General features: G+C 42.5%; 2 protein-coding genes across 3 annotated transcripts; both read right to left on the reverse strand.

The window, feature by feature from the left end:
* Positions 1-2,928: 2,928 nt before the first annotated feature.
* On the reverse strand, positions 2,929-11,423 carry LOC119648209 (zinc finger protein on ecdysone puffs). Of its 2 annotated transcripts, none has more exons than XM_038049814.1 (8): positions 11,258-11,423; positions 6,575-6,797; positions 6,468-6,515; positions 5,439-5,809; positions 4,421-4,817; positions 4,024-4,356; positions 3,308-3,867; positions 2,929-3,248 (listed from the first exon to the last, which is right to left on the reverse strand). In XM_038049814.1, the coding sequence occupies exons 2-8, from the start codon at positions 6,794-6,796 to the stop codon at positions 3,062-3,064; spliced, it is 2,118 nt and encodes a 705-aa protein (XP_037905742.1). In that variant the 5' UTR covers position 6,797; positions 11,258-11,423; the 3' UTR covers positions 2,929-3,061. The 2 variants fall into 2 exon arrangements, with proteins under 2 accessions (XP_037905742.1, XP_037905743.1); XM_038049815.1 differs by having other exon boundaries at positions 11,254-11,423.
* A 5,337-nt stretch (positions 11,424-16,760) lies between these two features.
* On the reverse strand, positions 16,761-17,534 carry LOC119648765 (U3 small nucleolar ribonucleoprotein protein IMP3). The gene is made up of 3 exons (XM_038050594.1): positions 17,331-17,534; positions 17,058-17,269; positions 16,761-16,997 (listed from the first exon to the last, which is right to left on the reverse strand). The coding sequence occupies exons 1-3, from the start codon at positions 17,465-17,467 to the stop codon at positions 16,801-16,803; spliced, it is 546 nt and encodes a 181-aa protein (XP_037906522.1). The 5' UTR covers positions 17,468-17,534; the 3' UTR covers positions 16,761-16,800.
* Positions 17,535-22,132: the final 4,598 nt, after the last annotated feature.

The raw sequence follows: 22,132 nt of genomic DNA on the forward strand, positions 1-22,132 counted from the left end.
AATTTCGCACACTGTATCTTCCTGTGGATTGCCCCTGAAAAAAATAAACGATTAATTAATTGAAGTAATAAAAACTTGTTGTTTCTTTTCGTTGGTGTGGATATTTATTCTTGCAAATACCGATATTTCGGGAACCACTTGTTCCCTTCATCAGTGCTAACAAAACTTGTTTGCACTGATGAACTGATCCACTAACACTCAGCTTACAAAAACTGTTCCGCTCGAAACATCTCACAATAGGGTCAAAGCTCTTACTGTACAACACTATGATCTTGCCAGTCCTCATGTATTCCTCGGAAACTTGGGTTCTCAGCAAAAAAAATTGCGAACTCTTGGCCGTTCGAGAGAAGAATCCTCCGAAGAATTTTTGGCCCCCTACATGAGGATGGACGATTCCGTAGCCTACACAATGACGAAATCTATGAGCGATACCATGACCGTCCGTTTGTGGATAAAATCCGGCTCAATAGGTTACGGTGGGCAGGTCACTTAATCCGTATGGATGAGGATGATCCAGCCCGGGAAGTCTAGAAGGGCAATATCTATAGTAGAAAAAGAAAACGAGGCAGACCCTGCCTAAGATGGAGCGATGGCGTAGGTCAGGACACCAGACAGCTTTTAGGGATATCGAATTGGTGGACCTCGGCGCAAAACCGGGATGTCTGGAGTTCCTTATTAAGGCAGGCCTAGACCGGATACCGGTTGTTGCGCCGTTGATGATGATGATGATGATCCACCAACACTGCAACAATGGGAGTTGCCAGTGATTGCATGGGTCCATCAATACCACCTATGTTCTATTCCCACTGCCGGTGAGCCCATCGCCCTTTTCCTGTACAACAGATGCATTTTTTCGCGCAATTAACGCCGTAAGGAGATTCCTCACCACAACCAAGACTCCTTCGTTTGATGTTGTTCCAAAGGCACTGCAAATGTCAAAACAATCAGGCGTATATAATTTTTGGGCCCATCGTCTATCCTGTATCGTTCTCTGTTCCGGGAGGTTATTCCCAGTCTGCCCCGTCAACCACCATGTTCCAGATAACACGTCATTAATTCGTTCTCGGTTTACAGTTGAACGCATTTTCCATGTCCAGCATGAAAGTATCAATAATCATGTTTATAGCATCTATTACAATGGACCCAAACCCATATTGATTACATTTTCAACGACGGGTAGAAACCTATTCACAACCATTTCATTACTTTACTGTCACACCTCAGTATAAATAAATTTTTTTTACTCCTCCGTACAGCCTCTCTCAAGTTGCCTCGCAAACTTTTATATGCGTCCTCTCTTATGGCTACGACCTTTGGCTACCAAAAACGAACTACAATTCGTTTCTAGAATGTGAGAATCAGAATGCTCGCTTTCTCCAACTTGAGCGGGAATTCCGATATAAGCTGGACATTCTGAGTACTCCTCTCCCTCTTGCCAAACTTATGGCAGGCAATGTGCTCTTCTACCCTGGAAAGCAAAGTGGTAGCAGACGCGAATCCGATGTCGGGTCGCTTCTGACGGCTGTCGCAGGGCGTACTCTCGTAACCTGGGTGTCAGTTACTGACAGACTTCTAACTGCAAGATTCCGGTCCAACGGAGACTTCCAATTTAATAGAGAAGTATCCTCTCTAAGAACACGGAAAGGGTTAAAGGCTCTACTGAACGCTTCGAAGGATGGCAGGCGTGATGCACTCGCTACCGAGTTCTTCACGCCACCGAACGAAATCCCGCGAAGTTCAGGGTAATGTACATCGTGACAAGAAAATTTGCTATTGCGGTGGTCAGGGAAACGGAAGATGCCGCACATCGCAATGATTTCAGGAATAAATACTGCATCACGATAGAGGTTGCATGTAGTCGCAAATCTTTCGATGATCCGGTGAGGGACGTTAACGGTCAATTTCTCATCCACGATGATAAACTACTCAAGTGGTTGAAAGAGCACTTCACCGCGGTTCTTAACGGTATCACATCCGGTGAAGTTACTCCTCTTGTGGATGAAATGGCTAGTCACAGTAAATGGGGATAGAGACTCTTCCTTCAATTAGAAGAGGAAACATTTTGGCCATCAATGCACCTGCTCTTCATCGATTTCGAGAAAGCTTTCGATAGCGTGAACTGGAAGTGTATCTAAAGTGTTCTACGTAGGAGGGGCATTGCAGAGAACCGAAGCTATTATCAGAGCGACACATGACGCAATATTTCACGTGCTGCAGCGAAGGGGGAGAAGGGTTTTGAGGTCCAAAGCAGAGTCCGCCAGAGCTGCATCTTATCACCGGTGTTATTTCTTCTTGTTATCGGTGGCGTCCTCTATGCTGTCTTCTCCGGGGGACGTGGAGGAATTCAATGGACGGTGACGTCTCTCCTCAATTGCCTCGACTACACTGATGACATCTGCTTGATCTCTCAGAGTCATGGGCCTTGGTCAAACGGATTTGCAAGGAGAGATAAGTAGAATTGGACTGAAGGTAGACACCAATAAAACCAACATTCTCCTTCTGACGGGTTATCGCACTTTCCCTATCTGTATTACTAGGCAGAGCATCGAAGACGTCGATCACTCATCTGGGAAGCGCAGTTTCTGCCGGCGGCGGCAACGAACTAGATACTAGATCCGCTGTCGCTGCCCCGTCTAAAATCTGAAAACGCAGTTGTCTCAACACCAAAATCAAGTCAACTGTTCTGTGTTGCTATATGGAAGTAGCACATGGAAAGTGAACTCCAGTTACCCAAAAGCTCCAAGCTTTCGTCAATACTTGTGCCCACGCACAATGAATGAATTACTGCCGAATGCACTCAACATCAATACTAAAGAAGTAATTGAAAAATAAGTCCGACTGGGAATCCGGCAAGCTGCAGAGATGCTGGCCTGGTTTGTATAGCATCTCTGATACAAACTGTAACTTTAAAATAAGTAAAAAACAATGTTTTAATACATAGTTTCATTATATTTCTAGATGGAATATATTCTAGCCGACACAAACATTTATTTATAATTGTAGCTCCTCTAAGTTACAAATTCACACATCAAAATCATATTGCAATCAAATGCTTAGGGCTTTACTTTGCTTCGACGGCCGCTTTCTCCTCAACTTTAGTGGCCTCGGTTTTCTTCTCAGCCTTGTCCTTTGTTTTGGTGGGCGTAGAATCAGGAGTTTTATCCTCTTCTTTAGCATCAACACTTGTGTCGTTGGCATCCCCATTAACATCTTTCTTTTGATTCTCGCTGTTCTTGAAGCGGTCAAACCTGTGAATGAACTCAAATGTCACACTAGCCTCTCCTAAAATAAGAATGAAATATGTAACCTTTCAATGTTTATATTCAACACAGATCCATCTTCTTCATCTTCATCCTCATGATCACCATCAGGACCAACTTCACGCAAGAGATCTCCAAGATCTTTGTCTACATCTTCCCAGATTTTATCTTCACCGCCTTCTTCGTTCTCATCACCGTTTTCTTTTTTCACTTCAGATGATTTCTCCGCTGCTTCTTTCTTTTTCTCCTTGGCTTCTTTCTGTTTACGCTGAATACGTTCGGCCTCCAAACGCAGGCTCTGATCTTCCCTGTATCTTACGAATGCTTTCAAGTGACTTCGCGTCGCGCAATGTTTCTTGATGACCGACTCCTCTTCTTCTTTTAATGGAATATAATAGCGGCATAGGTCGCAATAGAGGGCTTCTGTCTTCTTCACGTGTTCCGCGCCAACGTTGATCTTTTCTTTTCCTTCTTCTCCTTCCTTGATATCACCGTCACCTATGTCGATTTCTCCGATAGAATCGACTGTCATGAAGTTGTTTAGATCAACTTCTTTCTCACCATCGCTGCTTTCGCTATTCACTGATTCATTGTTTCGAGCCTTACGCTAAAATCGAGTAAATATTAACAATTTCTATTGGCAAAGCTAACCGCAAATATCTAAACGTTTTAAAAGTGCATCGGGGTGACATTCCCTCATTTAGCTTAGTTAGTCGTTAGAGAATGGCAACATGAATGAACCTAATCAAACAATTCAACTTACTTTAATGTGATCCAAAGAGCATCGATGCGTTTCATAGACCATTGGGCTCTTAAAAGCAATGTGACATGTGCTGCAGTACGGCATCAGGAACTTCTTCATATTCCGATGGGCTTCGGAAAGCTGATGTTTAGCTTTGGGTTGGCGATAGTTCAAACGACACAGGAGACAATACTGCGGTTTGCAATCTTCTGTCTCATCCTTTGAACTCTCCTCTATATCCCGCTGGGCATTGCGCTGGTTCAATCTCATTTGAGCAAGTTGAGTTTTCTGACGAATAGCCAAACGACGCATTGCTAGTTTGTGATTACGTGAATACAAATGACTGCTGTATTCCTGCGTTTACGAAGGCATGAAAAGTTAAAACCCGCTTCCCTGCGAACAAAGTCTGCACACCTACCTTGAAAGTGAGACACTTGGCGCGGCAATGAACGCAAGTCAACTTTATGAATGTTTTCTTCGGGCGGCGTGGTTTTGAATCTCTCTTGGATTTCTCATCATCGTCATCCTTTCCCTCAACATCAACATCCTTGTCAGCTGCTTCTTCCGCATCGTCACCTTCCGCTACATCTCCATCTTCACCACCCTTACCTTTTTCTTTAGGCTCTTTACTAACTTTTCCCTCCTCACCCTTATCATCGACCTCTTCATCCCCGTCGTCACCGCCCTCAGTCTTGCTCTTATCGGCATCCTCATCTTTATCATCTTCGCCCTTCTTCTCATCATCTTTCTTATCGCGTGCCTTTCGTATTACCTTACGAACTGTTGTCGTATCTCTTCGTTTGCTACGTAGTGAACTGTTTTTAAGAGATTCGACATTTGGAAGAGGAAGAATAAAAGTTTGGTTTATAATTTTGGTTTTCTAAAAGTGTTGTAGAATGACTGTACAGTTTGTTTAGGGGGTCACCGAAAATTCTCGTTATAGACCAGCCAGCAGTCTTTCTTCATTGGTTCGCACAATTCTGCCATTGTCGGGGCTGACTCGTATCAACTCAATCAATAACAGTTCCTCATTTCAAATATCGTTAATGGGAAAATCTATTCTGGCTGGCAGTTTCAATCGGTATCGCACTTAGTGCCTCGCAATGCTCGTCAAGGAAAATTAATGTAATGTAATTTGCAAGTCGATTGATCTTGTCGGTAAAATGTGGAATGAAACAGTATAACTTTGCAAGACCGCCGATCGCAGCCGTCTCTGAATAGGGACACTCTTACTCAAACATAATTTGTTCAAAATATTGCTTTCGTTTTTGTGTAAGTCACGGGCACAATGCAGAAATGCTTGGATTGTGATATCAAATGTCAATATCTGACTGCCTTGTTCGCTTGTCAAGGTCCCAGCCGTTACTGATATACAGGCGATACGATCGATACGATTCTTCAGGAATAGAGAAATTAGGAAATGAATGATACTCTACCTCGTCAATCTAGCAATCTTAATTCTGCGTGCTCTATCTCTTTGGTTGGCCAACAGTAATTTCTTTCGCATTATTCTCAGATCGGCTGATTCTCGGCCGCGACGAATGATTCTCAGGCTTCCGCTGCGTCCGCTTGGCCTGTGGCTTGAGGCTCCACCGCGACGAACTATGCGGCTGCTACGTGGGGGCAAGCTCTTCGGAGGCCCCATTGCATCATTGCCGCTGGAATGCCGGTGCGAAGATGACTCATCACGACGATGGGGCGCACTTGATGATCGGACTGACGGTGGAGGCGGTGTCTGCCTACTACCGCGACTACTCGAATCATTTCGACGATACGACGATGAATAGCTTGAACTTAGTCTTGAGTCCTATATATAAGGGGGGAGGAAAAATTGTTGTTTTGTGTTTTTCATGAAATCACATTTGAAATGTTTCCACAGTTAGGATTTTTATATGATACATGACATTACGATTTGGTTTTCATATCATTTTTAAACTGTTTTGCTTTAGACACAAATTTCTTCAACTCAAACAACTAACCATCGCAGCGGTTCCTAATTGTTTCGCATGTCTGTATTGATATCTGCGCCTTCGTTTAACTCAAGCTCAATACACACGTTTCTACATATTTTTAATTGGTGGAAATTGATTGAAATTTACGGTGTGCCTTCACCATGCGCACAATTATGATTGGATTTTTGTGGTGTGTTTAGTCCTTTAGAGTAGTCTATACACTTTCGAAATTTCCTTTCAATCTATTTCCGTCAGGCGGTTCATTAAAAACCGTTCTTTAACTTTTTATTATACATAGAGAGCTTTTGCTTATTGCGCTCCGTAGATATTCTGACAAAAACAATTTGTCTGGCGCGTGATTGCGACTTTTTAGGGCTTTTCTTATTTCTATTCGTGTAAATACAAAACAATGCAAAGAGATATTAAAATCAACGGAAATCCAACGATTTGAATTATATCATGAGTTACTAACACTAAATATCAAATTGGGAAAAAGTGAAAGTAGCATCTTACCTCGTGACGGGATCTTTTGCGATCCGGAGACCGATCTCGTGAGGAATTCTGTCATGAAAATGTACTTATTTAAATTGCCGTCAAATTAGTATAAAAATGTGACTTACCCGATAAGATCTTTTATGATCATCGTGGCGTTCGTGCCTTGAAGGCGCCCGATCTCTATTGCGATCGTAATGATAGCTGGACGATCCTCTTGAGCTATTGTAACTATTTCCGAAACTGCTTCGCCCGGAACTACCACGGTAAGATGAGCCACCCGAGCCTCTGTAATTACCGCCTCCTCGACCTCCTCCTCCACGAGTATACCCTCGTCCGCCACGCACCATCCTGAGAAAAATGGAAATTCACATTATGTTTTTGGGGATAAATTTTCTATGTATGCATCATGATTCATATGGCTACAAAATTCCGCGTTATTAGATCCCTGCAAACCTATTGCAAGCACCTAGACGAAATGATGATCTTGCAGTAAAACAACCCGAGTAAACTTGGAAAAACTCCGTCATCAACTATACTCGCTCGACCTTGCGCCCATCAATAACCATTTCATTTGAATTAGAGCGAAGAAAACACACATCCCAGAGGCTGTGAAAAATCTTGCAGCAGCCCATCACCTGCTTACCAGGCTTGTAGGGCAAAGGTATGAATGAGACACTATTAAAAAGTTCCAAGCAGAAGAAAAATCATTTCAGCCATCAATACACGGAAAACGGCATAAAGGCGCTAGCAATTGGCGGCCTCCCCACAGTAATTCATCGCTGCACCTGCAGTTACTGAAGATCTGCTACTTCCGAATCTTTTTCCAGAAAGGAAGAAGGGCATAGTCGCTAAGACTTCAAAGAAGGACGGCCGTTTTGAATGCGACAATTGGCGAGGTAATTGTTTGTTGCTTGCCGTCGCATAGATAATAGATAAACTTTTTCAGGCTTGATTGAAAGAAAGTGTATCTGACACAGAAGGGGCATTCTAAAGAAATTAACAGCTATTATCAGATCGACATACAATGGCGCTGATTGTCACGTGCTGCGTCAAAGTAAATTCTCAAAGCAAAGTCCGCCAAGGTTGTATCTTGCTACCGATATTATTTTTGTTTGTTATCGGTGGCGCTCCTCATATTGCCCTGTGCGGAGGACGACAGCTCGGTTGTAGAACTAATCTTTGCCAGTCCTGCACTAGCATGTGATATGTTCTACTGCGACAAGAGCTATCCCACAGCGATCACCAGGCAATCTTTGAGCTATGCGTGGAACCACGGGGCAAAAAACCATATACCCGAAACCGAGAAAGATTTCAGACTGGTCTGCAAAAGCTTTGAATGAACAAACGTTTATAGAGGTGTGGTTAGACCAACCTAAAAAAGTAGGCGCTTCTACGGAAAGAGCTGTCCATGTGGCACAATGCATCGCCAAAGAATGTGACACATCCATGCCTGCATCCATCCTACTCATTCCCCAGTAGAACATCAAACTACTGGTGAAATAGCGAACTGGCCAGCCTTTGATCAGTCTGTCACCAGCCAGAAAATGGCTCAGAAAGTGGTAGGTAGAATCAATAAGGACCAAAAAGAACACGCCTATAAGGAAGCCTGCAAAAACCCTCAAAACTCATCATCCAACGGAGCTCTGTTCGAAAGCGGACGTAAAGCTATGAGGCAATGGGGCGATTCAGACGCCGTTCATTTCTACAGATCAAATGACCTACTCTCTTGTTAAAATTCAGCCAGGGGTTATTCCCCCAGCAAGAGGAGCACACTGATAGCTTCCAGCGACCTCTGAACGTAATGTCAATACCAGGAGTCACCACAGACGAAGCGCTGGAGTCCGGATGGTATACCAAATAGATTACTCCTGGTCGTTGAGAGCGAAAGAGGGCTCTCATCAGATCGGCAAGATGGATACCGTGAAGCCAAATTAAATATTAACCATCAAATTGGTTACTAGCTGGGCCGAAGATGCAATTCACGGAAAGGGTAGTATAGCCAAATAATGCGTGGTGGTAGGGTCACCACCGCGAGAAATGCATTCGATTCGACCAATTGGAACCTATGGAAAGCTTTGGCGAAGATTGGTATTCCAGCCTATCTCCCAGCTATTGTTAACAGCTTTTTATAAGGATGGGGGCTCTGGTATGACGGAGATGATCGACCCCAGAAGTACGTTGTTGCCGCCGGTGTTCCACAGGGCACATTGGACTCAAAGCATATCCAGAATTCTGAGTTATACTCAGGTGAAGGGATCAGTGCTGTTGATTAAAGAGTCCTGGTTTGACACTTGCGGAGGAAAAAACGTAAGCCACACTCATCACCAAGCATCGGAAAAGAAATCATGCCCTAATACGAATTGGAAATCATTACTTCCAAGCAAGCCATTAAATATGGGGGTGATGATAGACCGAAAGCTCAATTAGAGGCAATACGTGCAGTATGTTTGTGACAAAGCATCCGCTACAAGTATGGCCCTGGCAAAGATGATGCTTTTAGCCAGGATGGTGAGCTCGATCATGGTCTATGCAAACCCAGTTTGGAGAGAGGCGTTGCAAACGACAGTAAATGCTAATAAAATGCAGTCTACAAGAGGATAGTCTTAAGGATGTGTTCTGTCTGTCTTCAGGATTGTCTCAGATGATGCAGCGTCCGTCCTGCCAGGAGAAATGATGAACATATAGAAAGCGAAGCCAATCGCTCCCTTGTCGTAGACGAAGTACACCGAAAAGGAGAGAGCTGTAAATGGATTGCAAGAGCATTGTCCGGATAGCTGAGTGATTAGAGCAAAAGGCTGTCGTACGGAAGGTCGCGGTTCAAATCTCGCTGGCAGCAGTGGGGTTTGTATCGTGATTTGACGTCAGATACCAGTCAACTCAGCTGTGAATGAGTACCTGAGTCAAATCAGGATAATAATCTCGGGCGAGCGTAATGCTGACTAGATTGCCTCCTAGTGTTCTGTAGTGCACCATTACGGTCTTGAATAAAGTGCTCTAACACAGTTCAAGGCCCTGATCCAATATGGATTGTTGCGCCAACGCTTATTATTAAGAGCATTGAGAACGCCCGGGAAAGGGTTGGTGGGCTCATAGGCTGATCCTGACCATCAAGGGGTGATTGATCTTACTCAGTGTCCCACGGGGTGTGGACAATATCGCCTGTATCTGCACAGGTTTAAATTGAATACTTCACCCGATTGTCCAAACTGCCTTGGAGTCCCAGAGGACCCAGAACATGTATTCTTCCACTCTCCCAAGATTTGTGAAAGAAAGGAGGCACTTAGAGGCAACTCTAGTGGAGGTGCTGTTATCAGAAAATCGAGCGCCAAGAATGGTAGCATGTGATTCGAGATGAAATCAACTCCATGACCCCATCTATCCAGAACAAACTAGGAAAGACGGAGATGAAAAAATCGCGGTTACAACGCAAGTTAAGGCCACCATCCATGTTCAGTTCGACCTGTCAGTTACGCCGGAAGAGCCCGCAAAGCACCCGGCCGCCTGCTAAAACCACCATCCCCGTACCGGCAAGCCACAACATCGTTAGTTCAACTCTAGACGTGGAAGGCTTTAAGATAATTTTGTGTGAGCAATTATCAAGTGTTCATCAGCAATAAAAATGCCTGTAAAATTCCCGCCTACAGCCTAAACAAACATGTCTGGCCGGCTGGCGGAATCATTTTTCATCCGGTCAATCAAAACTGACCTACCAACTCCATACCATCCACGTTACGAACACGGTCAACTGCGGACTCTTCAGGCGTATCTGAATATGGATGGCGCGCTTTACACGTGTCTTGAAGGACGTGCTCGCCCTGTCGAAAACGAAATGGATACGGAGGATAGTTTCGGACTATAGTACTATAAGATTATAATTGACGAAAAATATAAACCTCAGCTCGTCAATCTGCCAAAGTACCTAAATATTTGGCTCCAGTTATGAAATAACGTTTAAAGATAGCGGAATGAAGTACCAACAGCTACAGAAGCTTCTGAAACTCTGGACCTGTCCAATGCAAGGCAGGCGTTGTGCTTTGTTACCGCTGGGGAACTTGCAATTTAAGCCCTAGAAAAACCAAACTTCTTTGAAAGAAACAAAACAAGCATAACGTAAAACATTAGAAGAATAACGAGCCAAGCATATCAAAATTTAGCCAACTATAAATGAAAAACGGGATGTGTGCGGCCGACCAGACGATGTCCAAGAAATCGATTGCGCACAATTCGAGACGCAGGATCACCAGAAGAAATTCATAGGAAATAATTATCCGATACCGAAAACTAAATATTACCGGATATAAGGATCATAGGACCACAAAAAAAAACAAACTATACTCAACGCTGACAAGACAACCGGAATCGGTGAGCACCTGACACCATTTCCAATCACGCCTGTCAAGAGAAAACCCTGAAAGTAATTTCACAAGTTTGTTCCACCGGTAAATATGAAAAATGCTACTATTAGGTAGCAAAGTAGTTTCCGAGACCCACTAATGCACCATGATGATGTTTTCCCCAAGAATACGTTTAATTCGGAGTTAAAATACCGTAATTGGATTTCGCACGTATCACACCCCCTCATTGCAAATGGGAATAATCCCGCACAACAACACCCTCCAGAACTTTCTAGTTGTCAAACAAGTTTCCACGTATAATTTGCGAAAACTATCATAGCACATAATTTCAAGAAATGACGCGGCTGAAGTATTTTCACATTTATATAAAAAGCACGCCCGACAAATGGCGCCGCGGACAGCCCTTCGACTTAAGGGGATTATTTTTCGTACGACTTTCTATTACTTACTTACTTCTTATATCCTCCTGCTTCCTTTAATTTGAACAAAATCCGCCCGACGACGGTACAATCCACTGAATAATAACAGACAAAATTCAACTCGTTCAAACGTAAAAATGGCTACTACCATCGGCGAAGTACGACTTGTTCGATACGATGCCGGCTCAATTAAAGAAGAAACGGTGAACAACGAGCATGGCTGCCAATGTAACCATGAAAGTAGTGTACAGCGGTTTTTTTGACACAGACGGTTTGCGTCTCCGCGTTGAAAGAAAATATATAAAAGTTCAGCATTTAGTTATTTGTTAATTTCTTTCGCAGTATTCAGGTTGTTTCAAAATAATCGGGCAAACGGTATGCCAAGTGTTTCCTAGTATTTTTTTTGATTTCTTAACGCTTTAATTGCCACACACATTTTAATTTTTAAAAAATGTCTTTAATATACTGAAATCGTAATAATTCGAGTTTGGGTAGGGGAATAAACGTCGGATGATAGCTAAAACTTCGCTCTAATATTGGAATGTAAATTTGTATCAAATTCAATGTCAATTGTATAAATAACAAGAAATAAATTTCCAAACTCAAAAATTATATTTTTCTGCCCCAAAACATTACTGTTTAACCCAATTTTTCTCGAATTTTATCATACAGATTGTGGAAATTTTCTTATAAGAGCATTAATCTCTGTTTTACTGCGTGTAATTGTGCGGTGTTTCCAACGATTAATTATCTGAAATAATAAACAAGTCGGAAAACCGGAAGCTGCACGCTTCAGGTACGAAAGGTTTTGTGTATTTCTTAGTACATAGCAAGTATCCATATATTATGTGAAAGTATCCACTTTCAGGTGATATTGACATTCATAGTCTTAAATTTTCAAAGAAGCAACAACTTTGATGTATTATAACTTTGTTAGTAATAGTGCGATTTCCACCAAACTGCACTGCAAAATTTCGTGGTGCTAGGATGAACTTAAGGCGGATTTCCAGCCAATTACAAAAAATTATAGTAATATACTATTATTTATTTGAACAGATATTGGTATAGAAGGTATTTCGGACCCCAGACACCATATAGTGGAAGCCTCCTCCTCCAGCCCCCTGCACTCCCCACTTTTCCAACAAATGTCAAAATTAAGACCGGCGTTGAAAAGTACTAACCCAGACCTTTAATTTAATTTAATTGTATTCAATCTCTCAAGGCATTCCCATACCAGTTTAGAGTTCACCTGGTTGGACCTAAGTGCCTTGATCGCTGCTTGGCTATCGGTGAGCATAGCTATGTTCTGCCCTCTATAGTTCCTTTCCAGATTAAAGGAGGCACATTTGTCTATGGCGTATATTTCCGCCTGGAATATGCTAGTGTACCTGCCCATTGGCTCAAAGTACATTTTCCTTGGATCAATGACACCAGCACCCGCTCCCTCTGCTGTGAGGGATCCGTCAGTGTACCAAGTAATCGGTTGCTGGTTTAAGCCGTATGTCGCAGCCACGCTCTCCCAGTTTGCCTTGTTACTCCAACGTGTTTCAAACTTCTTATCGAAGTGAAACGTCGTTGTCATGTTATCCCTTGGTATCAGTAATTCGGGATACTGCCTAGAAAGAATATCTATCTTCCTTCGATTTAGGCAGCTCCTCGCCTCACTCATACTACCGGCCATCCTGAATATTGCCCTCCTTGCCTGCATCTGTATGTGCACATGGAGAGGGGTTAATCCCAGAAGGACCTCCAGGGATGCCGTTGGACATGTCCTCATTGCCCCACTGATACACATGCAAGCCAGCCTTTGGAGCTTATGTAATTCCCTGGTTTGTATGCTGAGTTCGGTTCATTCTGCCCAAATTACCGCTCCATAGGTAATCATTGGCCTTACTATTGCAGTATATATCCAAAGTAGTATCTTCGGGCTGCAATCCCATTTTTTTCCTGCTGTGGATCTGCAAGTCATCAGAGCCCTCGTGGTTTTCCGACAAGTGTTTCCGACATGTGTCTTCGGGAGTAATTTTTGGTCGAGCGTAATTCCCAAATATTTGACCTCTGTTTCTCGTTTCACCTCCATATCATGTGATGTTATGGCTCTCAGGTGATCAAGCTTACGCCTCCTAGTGAATGGTACTATGGTGGTTTTGGCTGGGTTTAATTTTCCTTACCTATTTTAAAACTTGCTAATCATCGGCGCTTATTTTATGGCCGCATTCCACCATATGTTTAGCCACCATAGATTTTGTAGCTTTCCGGGAGTACTTGAAAGCCAGCTCTGCCTCCTTCATATGTTCCCTAAATCTGGTAGTTACCAGTCTTTTCGTTTCTCCGATATATACACCTTCGGACAATCTGAGCAAGCTCATCTCCTCTACCGTTTTCCGGTCCTTTTCTATAGGTAACTGGGATTTTAGCCGGTAGATACGACTTGATCCTACCATCTGTATGTCAAACCTTTTCAATGTCCGTTTTATGTCCTTAGACAGATTTGAGAAGGTGACACTTGATCGTTTTAGAGCAGTAGAGGTCGATTGTTGGGTATACAGTGGCAGTACGATGTCTTCCAAAAACGGCCAAATGAAATCCACTGGACTACTTCCTGTGGAGAAATGTGAAGGAAATGATTTATAGATTCAAAAGTCCTTAGAAGAAGTTTTTTTCTTCTAAAATTATTAATGTTACTGGAAACATATCAAGTAGAATGTTATCAAAAGCAGTACGTAGATTCCGCAAAAGAGCCTCATATTGTCTATTAATGGAGTATCCTCTTTTAAAGCATTTTTTTATAATTTTTTTAATAAAACTATTCATAATATAATTATCTTTGAATTTTCATCTATCAAAATATTAACTGGGGTCTTTTCCATCCGTTAAGAGTAAATTTCTTCGTTTCCATAAAAATTCAGGGCTTTATTCCTATTTATGGTTTAATTTTACAGCTTTGTAACTGCCACTAATTGAGTATTCGGAATGAAATAATGTTAATGTGATTTGATTAGAATAAAGGAAAGATTTGTTTTTTGCAAAAAAAATTGTACATTATGTATGTCAAAATTAGAGAAAAATTGGATTAAACAGTAAAAACACGTTTTGCGTTTGATAATTTATTACTTCCACCGGGATCACTTCATTTATACAAATTGGCGTTCATATTTCCTAGGTATGATCCAACGTTTACTTCCATATCCTAGCTATAATAGTTTCCGAGTTAATGCGGTTTAGTATTATAAAGAGCGTTATTAAGGTTTAATGTAAAACAAAATAATAGTATATTAATATAATTTTTAGTAATTGGCTGCAAAACCTTCCTTAAGTTCATTCTAGCACCACGAAAGCAATGTGGGCTATAACATGGAGCATAATCCTACAATTTTGGTAGAAATCGCACTATTACTAACAAAGTTATTAATAATAATAATAATCGTTGGCGCAACAATCCATATTGGATCAGAGCCTTGAAGTGTTAGAGCACTTCATTCAAGACCGCAACGGTACACTAGGAGGCAATGTGGTCAGCATTGCGCTCGCCCGAGATTATTACCCTGATTTGACTCAGGTACTCATTCACAGCTGAGTCGACTGGTATCCGACGTCAAATCACGATGCAAATTCCACTGCCACCAGTGAGATTTGAACCGCGACCTTCCGTATGACAGCCTAGCGCTCTAACCACTGAGCTATCCGGACAACAAAGTTATTACTATATATTTTTTGCTGGCATACTTTTTATCCGGTTGTTTAAAAACACTCTGTCCATATTTACGATAGGATACATATTTAGGATGGATAACTGTATGAAGTTTTTGTGGCGCTTATCGGAGAACAGTGTCCTTACTGTCATTATTTCCTGCTCAAATTATCTTATATCAATACGCAAATCGATATTGTCAACGAAAAATAGGTAAAATATTTAGAAATTATACTAGATCAAAAACTACGTTAGAAAACGCATGTTGGGAACATGTCGAAAAGTTGCAAGGGGCTACGACACTGAATACACAACGCACTAATCAGGCCAACAATTACATAAGGGGCGGTAATTTGGGTAAATAGAACCGAACTCTGGACCACAGCCAGGGAATTACACAAACTTCAAATTCTGATTTGAATGTGTATCATTAGGGCAACGAGAACATGCCCAACGGTACCCTCCGGGGTCCTTCGTTTCACATATAGATGCAGGAGGGCAATCTGGGTGTATCATTGAGGCGGAGATCTGCCCAAATCGAAGAAAGATTGACATTTGAATTACTGATACCATGGGATAGTATGACAATGAGGTTTCATTTCGCCAAGAAATTTAAAAGACATTGGAGCAAAAGAAAATATCAGCAAATGGTTACTAGGGTTCATTGGTCCAAGAAAAACGTATTTTAAACGAATGAGTAAGCACGCTAACATCTTTTAAGCGTTCATTGCTGCATGCTGAAGTGTGTGTCGATCACTACCTAACAGCGGAAGCAACGAACCGCTGTCCTCAAGGAGGTGTGCTATCGTCCCTTCTGTGGAATATGTTGAACGACTCACTACTAAGCGAACTGCAAAATTTTCCATACCCGCTGAAATTTATGCGGATTACGTGGCTGTTTGAATTTTAAAAGGGTACACATATCATGTTGCAGGGAAGGGAAATTGATGGTGCAGAGCCTGATGGTTAGTCCACAGGGGGGAATGTTCTTTTTGAAAAAGAGGGTCCGGGTGAATTTACGTTGTATGGCTTCAAGGGTGCGATAGTCACAGTTGCGGAAGGGGGGGGGGACTATACAGCAATATTCTAGGATGTTTCTGACAAGGGAGCTGAAAAGCGTTAAGGAGGGCTAGATTGAGGTAAAGTCAGAGCAGTAACGTGGGATAAAACCAGTTATTAACAGTCACTTTTATTTCTGTTGGTTGGTCGTTTAGTAGAGAAATTTTGGAGAGGAGAATATCATGGCCAACGGTATCAAAAGCTTTGGAGAAATCAGTATAAATAGCATGTGCCTTCTGTCGTGAATTAAAGCAGCAACGAAGTTGGTAAAAACCAGAAGAGTTGAAGGAGTAGATCTATGTTTCACGACGCCATGCTGCTCTTTGAGCACGTCGACCTACGAGAATTTTGGAGCAATAGGAGAGAAGGGAGATGGGATGGTAGTTCCCAGCAAGAGAAAGGCCTCTGCCCAAAGATGGGAAAGGCGCTTAGCTGAAACGAAAATAAAATACGCTCCTTCCATTCAGGCCATATTAGAAGTTAATGAGGCAACTTATGAACTGACCATACAATGAGCAGAAACCCTGCTAAATAGGGCATGGCATGCGGAATGTTTTATAATGAAATATAATTTAATTAATTGACAGAGTTTATTGTAAAGTGTGATGGATCCCCCAATTTAAGCAACCGCTTGAAGCTGGCGTTTGAGTTCAGGATAACGAAACGATTGTGCGTTTAACACAATTGGAGTAGCAATTAGTACCACATTTGGTTGCTACTTATCTCCTAGTATACTGTTATAATCAACGCAAGCAGAACTAATGGATTGAATAAGAAAAACAATAAATTGGGGGTTTTAGGGTAAATTTGTATCCCATAATTAAAACTTATAAATCAAAATCGTCTCTTATGTTATTATATTCTAATACGTGTTTCTTAATCGCTGAACTGTCAACCCATGTCACGAAATCTTCTAGGTTCCGTGAAACAATGAATGCGGGATCTTTAATCATTTCGGGGCCCACTCTGACGTGCCCTTGCTCTATCAGCTCTGTTGCCTGTTTGATATTTTGTGACAATTTTTCTGCAGAAATAGGTCAAATTAAAGACGATTGAATTAGCTTATTTTCTAATAATAACTTACGTCTAACCATCACAACAGGTAACCTCCTCCGGCAGAAGGAACTCGCCGAAACTTTGTTGGCATTCTCCAGATCCCACCTAGTAGGTATTAAGCCTAAAGCGAATAATTTCTCCAGTAGTTGGGCACTGGCTTCCGTTCGGAAATGATCTTTGGGATCTAACTCGCTGATCTTCTGTGCTAGCTCTCGGACTTGTCGGGATAATTTGTTATATCTAGGAAGAAGTGATTAAAACGTTAATGGAACAACATTAACCTTAAGCAATGTGAACTTACTTGGTGTAGTCTTCACGTTTCCGGATATGATATTTGCGGAGAACTTTATTTTCTTGGGCACTGTCATCAGCTTTCCAGGTAATGAAATCTACTTTTTTCAGAAGCTTCTGCTCATGGAATTTCAATTTGCGGACCATTGCGACAGATATTTACAACAAATAAACGTGCGAACGAAATGTCAACAACCACATTTGACAAACGCCGTCATATACATATCCGCATATTTCCGCAAGAGGGAATAACATTCGTTTAATATGAAACGCTATTGGTTTCGATCTTTGCTTGTTTTGTGAATCCTGACTAAAAAAAGTGGGTTTCTGGAGTACCGATTAAATGGATCGATAGATGGCACACATTTATAACTAAAGAAACTAGATTACCAATTGTTAAAATAAAAGACGTTAGTCTTGGTGTTGGTGGCGTTGTTTACTGTTAACTTCCTGTAGGAAGTTCTAATCAATATGTTGATTTAAAAATTACAACTCTTGGCAGATTTTAGAAACAAAACAAAGTCGTATATCGCAAATCCGGACACGAAATCGAAAGGAAGGATTCATGACGGATCGCCACCTAAATCGAAGCTTCTCGTGCCTAAGACGTTCAGGAGGCGGGGCTCTGGGGTTTCTGCCATGCCTTGGTATTCTCGAAATCATTATATTACAGGTTGCGCCCTTGAATTACTGTGGGTGTTATGGGCTAGAGAGTAGGAGAAACCTCAAATTAGAAAGAATTAGCTCCGGATCATTTCACTATAATTAAAAAAATTAACAAGGGCAACAAAAGAATTCAAAGAGAAGCAATGAAATACTCAAATTAAAAAGAAAGGAAACAAAATACAAAAAAAGAAGGATGGAAATAATATAACTAATCGTAAAGCTAAACAAGTCAGGAAACCGCAAGGTGGGCGCTTCAAGTATAAAAGGTTTTGTGTTTCCCTAAATGGAGTGTGATGAATGCAAGTAGGGACGAAGCCCGTATTCAGGCGATACGTCGGCTCTCATAGCTTAACACACATAGGGATACCAATGATAACGGATTGCGAATTATCCAGCTAGCAGTATCACACGAAATGGTTGTTGGAAGTAGCTGGTTTGCGCGGAAAGCGGTCCACAAACATACGTGGGTCTCTCAAGACGGGACCACTTTCAACCAAATTGACCACGTGCTGGCCTCTCAAGACGGGACCACTTTCAACCAAATTGACCAGTGCTGATTGAACGCCGCCACCTCTCAGCCTTGATGAATATCAGAACATATAGAGGGGCCAATATAGATTCGACCACTATCTCGTTGGCTCCGAGTTCGAATTACGACACCACCTACAATCCCCTCTGACAATCAGGTGAGAGTGAATACTGAAGCCATCCACAACACAGCCCTCCGCGACACCTATAAGAGAGAAATGGATGCCGCAATAACTGCAGTCAACAGAGGACCTGGAGATAAAGTATCAACAAATGATCTTCACAACCACCTGAAGAACGTTATTATTGATACGGCCCCAAAGATAAGTATCTTTGGGGCCGTATCAATAATAAGGGGCTAAGTAGCCCCAGCCGCAAAAACAGTCGGAACGGCTGGTTTGACGATGAATGTAAGCTAATAACGGAAGGGAAGAATGCTGCATACCGAGTAATGTTGCATCCTCAAAGAACGCGGGCACGCGCAGAGACTTATCACGAACTTCGTCGACCGGAGAAAAGACTTCACAGACGGAAAAAGGAAGCCTGGGAGAACCAACAAGTCTGTGAACTAGCACCAGGCGCGGTAGTTTTACCAACAAGTCAGCAGGATGAAGCCTTATACACCACGATGCTCATCCTGCCGAGACAAAGAGGGAAATCTGATTTCCGACAGAATGTACATATTGGAGCGATGGGTTGAGTACTTTGATGAGCTACTGAACAACCAGAACATCGGCGAGTTGGAGGTCCCGCCAACTGAAGACGACGGGCAAATACTGCCACCACCAAGTATAGGAGAAACAGTCCGTGCCGGCTTAAACATCATAAGTCGCCAAGAGCCGATGGAATTACAGCCGAATTAGTTAAATATGGAGGCGACCAGTTGCACTAAGTGGTTTATTAACTTGTGCTCAAGGTACGGGACAGCGAATCAATGCCTGACGATTGGCAACGAGGCACTATCTGACTCATACATAAAAAGGGAAATATCACACAGTGCAGCAATTATAGAGGTATCGCGTTGCTGAGTACCATCTATAAGATATTCTCCACTATCTTGCTAGGCCAGATAGCCCCATCATCATTGGCCCATACCAAAGAGGCTTCACTCCAGCAAATCAGCAACAGATCAGATTTTGTCTCTGCGGCAAGCGATGGAAAAACTCTTGGAATATGGACATCAATTGCACCATCTCTTTATCGACTTTAAAGCCGCCTATGATAACATAGCCAGGGTAAAACTGTACACGGTCATGAGAGGATTCGGTATCCCGACGAAATTAATAAGACTGACTAGGCTGGCCGTGACCAATGTGCAAGTGCAGATAAAAGCAGTAGGATCACTATCAAGACCATTCGACATCAACAACGGTCTACGACAAGGTGATGCCCTATCATGCGTCCTCTTTAATCCGGCCTAGGAAAAGGTGATCCGTGATACTGAGGTAAATGCAAGAGGTACGATCCTCTTAAGTGCATCGAACTACTGGCCTATGCTAACGATATCGATATCATGGGAAAATATGCTAATATACTGTTATTAACTTAATTTGGTGGTCAAACGGTAGTATAGGTCCCAGGGCGAAACGTGGATTGGTACCCACGATGGAGCATAAAACCTGGGAAATCATGTATTCACGTAATCATGTATAATCATATATTCCTCGGAAACTTGGGTTCTTAGTAAGAAAAATTGCGAACTCTAGGCCGCATTCGAGAGAAGAATCCTCAGAAGAATTTTTGGCCCCCTACATGAGGATGGACGATTCCGTAGCCTACATAACGACGAAATCTATGAGCGATACCATGACCGTCAAGTTGTGGATAAAATCCCGCTCAATAGGTTACGGTGGGCGGGTCACTTAATCCGTATGGATGAGCATGATCCCACCCGAAAAGTCTATAAGGGCAATATCTATAGTAGAAAAAGAAGACGAGGCAGACCCTGCCTGAAATGGAGCGATGGCGTAAGTCAGGACGCCAGACAGCTTTTAGGGATATCGAATTGGTGGACCTCGTCGCAAAACCGGGATGTCTGCAGTTCCTTATTAAGGCAGGCCTAGACCGGATACCGGTTGTTGCGCTGTTGATGATGATGATGAGTGCACAACAGATCCTCGTATACATACCATAAATTAAATATTCAATCGTGCTTTATCTTTTAAAGGTTCATTTACACAAATCTGATCTGGAAAGCATTGCATTGATAATAGTCAACCTTATGTGCTTCACACTAGAAGTTCAACATTATTAGCAAATGTTAAGAAGTTCACCTAAAACAAATTCACAAAAGTGCTGGGGAGAAGCAGATTCTTCATAAACGGAGCTTTAATCTCTCACTCGAATGTTAATTATTCTTGTTAATTATGACGTTAGCATCTTTTTTAAACCGGTTTATGAGCTTTTTTCGATCTTTCATGTATTGAATGTGAACGAGAACGAAAGGATCAGTCACACTACTTTTTAGATACCAAAGTGGTGGGACGTATTCGTCTTAATAGTTAAGACAAGTTTTCGTGTATTTATGACCTAACTATCTCGGTAAGTAAGCAAAACGCAACCCCTGGGTTGTGCCAATATTGAAGGGGAAGGATTGTCTGGGGCATTTGTGACTAATGGCAAACCAAAGCGACAGCGGTCTTCTGACGATCCCAACTCTTCGGCTCAAATCGGCGCAAAGAAGGCTGGGTCAGCAACGGCGAAGTCTCTATTCGCTGCAGCCAAGGCTATCGAAGTCGATGGGTGGGTCTTGTATAACGACACCAATTGTTCCGGTTACGATACAGAGTAGTGTGAGTAGCTAACACACTCATCCTCGCTGTAAGAACTGCATCCTTGCAAGGGATTACACTACGCATTGAGTCGGTAGGTGTCTACCGTAAAATGGTACGGATGAACTTTGCCGAAGAAAGCACGAACAAGTGGTTTAAACAGTATTACTTCAACGATGTGTGGGACGGTACGCGATTGACCCCGAAGAGGGTTTGCGAGCTACCATGGTTCAAAAAGTGCATTCTCTAGCTTCCAGAGGAGGAGCGCATTGGTGCTGAAGTTCTGGAACGATTTGGAGTCCAGAATAACCTCAACAACTCCACCGGGATGCTATTAGGTAGGAAAGCAGGAGGAAGAGCCAATTGGCTGGGAACTTTCTTCACTATCGGCGTCCCTGAACCAGGTATTAAGAAGGTCCGGGAATAAACGGGCTACCGGCTCTACTACGGGCTTGGCACTGTCACATTACAAGTGTCGGCTGCTAAAACAATCGAAGGTGTCGTGCAGCCCACGGCATCTTCATCTGAACCGTAGATGAGATGCCATATCTCTCAGATAAATTTGCAGCATTATAAAGCGGCGACTGCTCTTATCAGTCGTTGGATCAATAGCTGCAAGACATGTGATACAAGAACCATGGGTGGATAGTGGGGAAATTAGGGGCTTGACCTTGCGATATGCTGAATTGTCGTATGCTAATGGAAGTGATAAACCCGCTCCTCCATGGTGGTTTCAAAAGACCTCAAAGCTTTCTTGGTTAGCGACCTATGTGATGGCGACACGGCAACGATCAAATTGATCATAAACGCCAACCGGGAGACAAGGAGATTCTATGGTGCTCTGGAC

The sequence above is a fragment of the Hermetia illucens genome, chromosome 2 (assembly GCF_905115235.1).
Source record: "Hermetia illucens chromosome 2, iHerIll2.2.curated.20191125, whole genome shotgun sequence".
NCBI classification, from domain to species: Eukaryota; Metazoa; Arthropoda; class Insecta; order Diptera; family Stratiomyidae; genus Hermetia; species Hermetia illucens.

What these genes read in the sequence shown, in the direction of transcription:
- LOC119648765 (XM_038050594.1), bottom strand. Translation starts at nt 17,467, where the DNA reads ATGGTCCGCAAATTGAAATTCCATGAGCAGAAGCTTCTGAAAAAAGTA. An exon ending in AAACGTGAAGACTACACCAA is followed by an intron (nt 17,270 to 17,330) that starts GTAAGTTCACAT and finishes ACTTCTTCCTAG; the next exon opens with ATATAACAAATTATCCCGAC. An exon ending in ACCTGTTGTGATGGTTAGAC is followed by an intron (nt 16,998 to 17,057) that starts GTAAGTTATTAT and finishes CTATTTCTGCAG; the next exon opens with AAAAATTGTCACAAAATATC.
- LOC119648209 (XM_038049814.1), bottom strand. Translation starts at nt 6,796, where the DNA reads ATGGTGCGTGGCGGACGAGGGTATACTCGTGGAGGAGGAGGTCGAGGA. An exon ending in GCAAAAGATCCCGTCACGAG is followed by an intron (nt 5,810 to 6,467) that starts GTAAGATGCTAC and finishes CCTTATATATAG; the next exon opens with GACTCAAGACTAAGTTCAAG. An exon ending in TTGAATATAAACATTGAAAG is followed by an intron (nt 3,249 to 3,307) that starts GTTACATATTTC and finishes GTTCATTCACAG; the next exon opens with GTTTGACCGCTTCAAGAACA.